Source organism: Octopus bimaculoides, chromosome 1, assembly GCF_046866305.1.
Source record: "Octopus bimaculoides isolate indiv1 chromosome 1, ASM4686630v1, whole genome shotgun sequence".
Classification (NCBI taxonomy): domain Eukaryota; kingdom Metazoa; phylum Mollusca; class Cephalopoda; order Octopoda; family Octopodidae; genus Octopus; species Octopus bimaculoides.
Window position 1 is genome coordinate 58,236,184 of NC_142928.1, and position 6,221 is coordinate 58,242,404.

Sequence of the window (6,221 nt, forward strand, 5' to 3'; positions counted from 1 at the left end):
GCGGAATATTATAATAAATTATCTTGAAAAGAGGAGGATGTTTTAAATTATTATCACGAAGAGAGGGGAACATGAAGGCCATTGATGAAATAAATAAGAGGTCAGATCTAATAGGATATTGAAATTGTTTAATTGACACCAACCATTTCATGTGTTAGTTCCGGGATTTGAACATTTTTATAAATTTCCCAACACCGTATTACACCGCATTGCATCAACAACAGTGAAGAAGTGATGGCAACGTCTGCTAGAATTCTCGTAGATTTTCTTTCACTCTTAATTCTTGCTGTAATATCTGTCATCTCCATAAACCCAGTTATTTTAGGTAAGAATCGCTCGTTTCTATTTTGTTTGCTTATCTATTTTTTGTTACATAATGCTATTGCTTTGTTATTTTAAAATGTTTTGAAAGAAATTACAATCATAAGGCAATATTATATAAACAATGTCCAAATTTAGCACAACATTCCCATCTCTTTCATTAATCAAATGTTTCTCATCTCGCTATCTCTTTCCGCGTTGTCATTGACATTTCCAGTAACTTCGTAACCGAATCATATTTAAAGAGTCTACCTTTGTCTCTTCCTTTTAAAGGCATGCTTTTCCTTGTTTTGTACCAGGTGAGCCCTTACCAATCAGAACTATTATTACAGGCATTCCAGCCGTAATCATCTTGATTCAGTTTTCAATTTATGACCTACGCTGCATTGTATACTTCCTTGTTTAAGACAGTAAGATGTAGTTTGATGGCGATTTCGCTGCTATTTCTAGCTGTTCGGATGACTGCCCTGGTTCATTTTGCCTGAGGGAACCCCTCAAGCCAAAATATGCAGCTTCTACGTAGTCACTCAAACTGCTATAAAAAGCAGCCAGTTCTCCCTTAGATACCTACTATCTTAGAAAAGAGGAAGAGCACATTGAATAAGAAAGTATTTGATACATTATGAACAAAAGACAAGGTGGTTACGGATGGAACATTATCGAATACAGGTGTACTCGATCAGGTTAAACCTGGGCTAAAAAGCAACATTTAGATGAGATTACAAAATAAACAATGCTATTGTAACAGTGACAATAAGCTATCAACAACAATACTAATTATTCTTTGTTTTTATAGTTACGAAGAACTGCTTACAACGGTTTACCAATTCTCTTTTAAGAAACGAGTTGTTTACGATCAACATTGCCATAGTTATGAAATCAATTATGCTAGTAAAAATCAGACAAAGAGCTTAGAATTCTGTCCCCCCACTCTGTCTATGATTCAGTATGATGGGTTGAAATTAGTCATCTTATCTCACTTGCCATGTTTACATATTCTGCCATTTAAAAATGGTTTAAGAATGTTGCGCAAGCTATGACGACAATGCTAATAATAATATTGGTATAAACACTTGATATTGTGACATCGGCCTTTTATATATGTTACGAATGTTTATCTCATAGTGTATCGTGCCCTTATGTTATTGTTACAGTTGGTATTGATTGTGAGGGACATAAAAGGAAGGGATACATCGATCTGATCGATGTTTTCTCTAATAAGCATGAAAAATGAAATAAAGAAATGTGGGTTCTTTCTAACGTTGACAGAACTCGAAGTGGTGGAAGGGAAAAACCCAGCACAAAGTTTATTTCTTATTAGAAGTGATAAGATCGGTTGAATCGATTCAAATAGCGATACTTATGTTATTGACCATAGTGGAATAAACGATTAAGTTAATTTGGCGGGGATTTCGCAAAAATTAGGGACCATTAAACATTTATGTGGGCTCGTATTCCACCGACAGCCTTTTTCTATCCAAATGGTTTTTAACTCAATATTCACATGCTATTTATAGCTTTATTTGCTTCGAGATTCACCCTTCCTTTTGGAGCACTACTACCAAATATACCATCACTTTTGCCCGATCAGGCTCTAGTTTTGGAGATACCTATTTTGATACCGATGTATCCACTCGTGCGCCGAAATAAAGAGACTCCCATTTGCACGTTATATTTTGCTGTCTTACAGGTTGACCCATTCTTTGAAATATTTGGGATGCTGATTCCAAAATTAGTTTTGCTTTCTTAATTAAAAATAATTAATCATATGCTATTTCGTTACAAATGCGAACAATATTAATGTTATTGATATAGTGTTACATGCTATGAAAACTGCTAAGTCAGATTATTTTAGTACAGAAACTTAAAGTACACTGCATTAGAATCTGTTGTAATTGTATCTCCCAAATAAGCATTAAACATGAATATGCCATCATATTTGTATCTTGTCTTCTCTTATACGTTTTCCCCTGTGTTTATACCTTGATGGAATCTTTTTCTTTGCTCTTCGCGGCGGTACTGGTCCTTGATGTTCATGTTTACAGCTAAGCTTATTTAAATTGGAGGGCATGTTCTCTACTAATTCAAAATAGTTGTCTTCCTTAGGGTTGCCAAATTTTTGACAACCAAAAATAAATGAATTCAACGTACAGCATCCGTCATTATCCATTGAATATACAAAATGTGGATCTTTTTAAATATACACTTAAAACTTTACGTAGCTCAGTCCATGGAATTGCTCAATAAATTGCTAGGTTAGACATCTCTTTGTATAGCGCCTTTACGCTGAACCTTTGGTACAGAAAATATATAGTAATTTATTAATGTGTGGTTGATTTAATAGCACATATATCATCATATATTTTGATATCAAAAAAGCAAATCATTGATTTATTATAGTTGGTAGAGTAAAACTCGTGTCATTTTGGATATATATATATATGTGTGTATATATATATATATATATATATATATATATGTGTGTGTGTGTGTGTGTGTGTGTGTGTGTGTGTGTGTGTGTGTGTGTATAAGGCCGGTTTATGGGATTACCCCGTGAGATGCACGTCCATAAAGCGCAGCATATCAATCAGAACCTAAAACCTGTTGGCTTACGAGTGTGCTTCTTTTTCGGATTTATGATTTACTGACGATACATACATACATGCATGCATACATACATGCATACATGCATACATACACACACACATACATACATACATACATACATACATACATACATACATACATACATACATAGGCATAACTACAGATGTATGCCCCACTGACTTTGTTGCTTCATAACGAAATTTTCAATAAATAATCCCGTATATTGAGTGTGTGTAAAGATTTGTTGGAAAAAATTTTTCCGAGGGGTTGAGAAGAGGGTTTTCGGAAAATCACATAACCCGACATTTTCCCCCTCGTAAATTTCAGGAAAATGGGTATTTTTTAATGAAATTTTATACAAATACCTTTCAAACGGCGTAGATTACGATTACATAGAAAATTTGTAGGCAAAATGTTTTGGAAGGGAGCGGGGGTGGAGTTTCGGTTCAGACAACCCACATAAGTCGGAATTTCTCCGTTTTGACGGGGATTTTTTTCCAATTAATGTCATTCTTGTCCTGGAGAGTCTGGATGTTCCAGGCCCCGAAAATGATAGTTGATGATGGATGAGTAGAAGTAGAGTTCTGAGCACTGAGTGGGAGGTTCGCCAGCTGCAGTATGCTGGCCAGATCGAGTTGCTGTATACGATGTTTGCCCCACCTTTTTTAGGGGCTCCCTCTTCAGGGGTGGGCTGTGGTAATCTTAAAGAGGCCAACCCAGTCACGAGTCCAGCTGCCGAACACCAATGTCACAGCTATTCAATGGAGAGCGACCATCTAAGATTCGCCTGAATGTGTGGTCACAGACTAGAGGCTTCCAATTTTCCAGACCTACCTCTGACCGATGCAATGCCATCTGCATTGCATTTTTTTTTTTTTGAGACTCAAAGAGTAGAAAGACAAAGCCAGTTGCTGAGTAAATTGTTTGAGTTGACTATGGCTGTGTGACAGCTATGCACACGCATTTGCCCAGCAACTTTTCCACTACGGCTCAAGAATTGAGACATGTAGTCTTGTTTAGGGTGGTTGCAGTGAGCTGCCGGATTCTGTTTGCCTTTGTCACCCCTGCCCGCCAGGCATTGCCCCCTTCCGCCAGAGTCATTCCACGGGGGCTTGAGATTGCCCTCCTCTGCTTGCTTCGCCATTGAGTTTTGATGTTGGTGTTTGGTTGTGTTTAGTCTGAGACCTCATCCTTGACCTTCTCGCCATGGGTGGCCTTACCAGGAGTCTAAGACTCCAGACAGCATCACTCTCGAAATCATTAGAGCACACAAGCTCTTTCACTACAGTGAGGAACGACCATGATAAGAGAATACACCTGTCTCGTTCCAAGGAGAAAAAACTAGAGGTAGTTGATAGCTTCCGCTATCTGGGTGACCAAATTAGTTGGGGTGAGTGCGCTGAAAGGGTGGCTGCTAGAATAAGAATAGCCTGGGCAAAGTTCAGAGAGCTCTTACCTCTACTGGCGACAAAGGGCCTCTCACTCAGAGTAAAAGGTAGACTGTATGATGCATGTGTACGAACAGCCATGCTACATGGCTGTGAAACATGGGCCATGACTGCTGAGGACATGTTTAAGCTCGCAAGGAATGAAGCCAGTATGCTTCGATGGATGTGTAATGTCAGTGTGCATACTCGGCAGAGTGTAAGTATCTTGAGAGAAAAGTTGAACCTAAGAAGCATCAGTTGTGGTGTGCAAGAGAGACGATTGCACTGGTATGGACATGTGGCGAGAATGGATGAGGATAGCTGTGTGAAAAAGTGCCACACCCTAGCGGTTGAGGGAACCTGTGGAAGAGGCAGGCCTAGGAAAACCTGGGATGAGATAGTGAAGCACGACCTCCGAACATTAGGCCTCACCGAGGCAATGACTTGTGACCGTGACCTTTGGAAATATGCTGTGCGTGAGAAGACCCGGCAAGCCAAGTGAGACCAAAATCCAAGGCCTCTGCCAGGGATGTAGCCAGCCCACTTACGCGTAGCATTCCTTCATTGGACACTAAACTCTGCTTGCGAAGACATGGTGAGGCAAGTGAAATCGAAATCGAACTAAATTTGTAGGAGCACTAAACTCAGCTTGCAAAGACCTGTTGGGGCAAGCGAAAGCGAAATCGTGATGGCACCTGTACCAGTGGAGCACTAAGAGCACCGTCTGAACACGGTCGTTACCAGAACAGCTGTCTGGCTTCTGTGCCGGTGGCACGTAAATAGCACTAGCGTGATTGTTACCAACGTCGCCTTCCTGGCACTTGTGCCAGTGGCACATGAAAAGACATTCGAGCGAGATCGGTGCCAGTGCCGATGGGCTGACCCCTGTGCAGTGACATGTAAAATACACCATTTCAAGCGAGATCGTTGCCAGTGCCGATGGACTGGCCCCTGTGCAGTGACATGTAAAATACACCATTTCGAGCGTGGCCGTTGATCATTACCAACGTCGCCTCCCTGGCAATTGTGCCAGTGGCACGTGAAAAGACATTCGAGCGAGATCGTTGCCAGTGCTTATTCCAGATCGAGCAAGGCCATCTATCTGAAGGTATTTGTGGTTTGTCTGCCTTCCTACTTATTAAGACTTTGGTTTTAGCTAGGTTGACTCTAAGGCCCTTCAATTCTAATCCTTGCTTCCACACTTGAAACTTTTCCTCTAGTTCTGATAGTAACTCAGCAATTTGAGCAAGGTCATCAGGGGCATCCTGTCTTGAATTCCTCTGTTATTGCCTGATGTATATATATATATTATATATATATATATATATATATATATATATATATATATTTTATGTATGTATATAAATGTATATATATATATAAAGAATAATAATAAATGGAGCAAAACGCGTATAATCAATAAGTTCCTTTAATTCCTACATAGAGTGCACATATATTTTGAAACATATGTAGGAATTAAAGGAACTTATTGATTATACGCATTTTGCTCCATTTATTATTATTCTTCATATCTACTCAAAATACATCACTTTAACATAGTATTTCTACCTATTAACCGGGTATGATATCCCAGTTTTTGTGTGATTTCTGCTACCCTGGTAACTATTAACATATTTACATTATCGAAGTTTTTTCAACTGAGATAATATTAATATATACATAATTTATATATATATATATATATATATATATATATATATATATATATATATATATATATATATATATATATATATATATATATATATATATATATATATATATATATATATATATATATATATATATATATATATATATATATATATATATATATATATATATATATATATATATATATATATA

General features: G+C 37.9%; 1 protein-coding gene across 1 annotated transcript in view; it reads left to right on the forward strand.

Annotated features, from left to right (window-relative positions):
* The first annotated feature begins 208 nt into the window (after window positions 1-208).
* LOC106873007 (lysosomal phospholipase A and acyltransferase) overlaps window positions 209-6,221 on the forward strand; it is a 21,786-nt gene continuing 15,773 nt past the window's right edge. Inside the window, exon 1 of the mRNA XM_052966935.2 lies at window positions 209-325. Coding sequence (XP_052822895.1) covers window positions 235-325 — 91 coding nt within the window. The 5' untranslated portion in view covers window positions 209-234. The remainder of the gene's footprint in view (window positions 326-6,221) is intronic.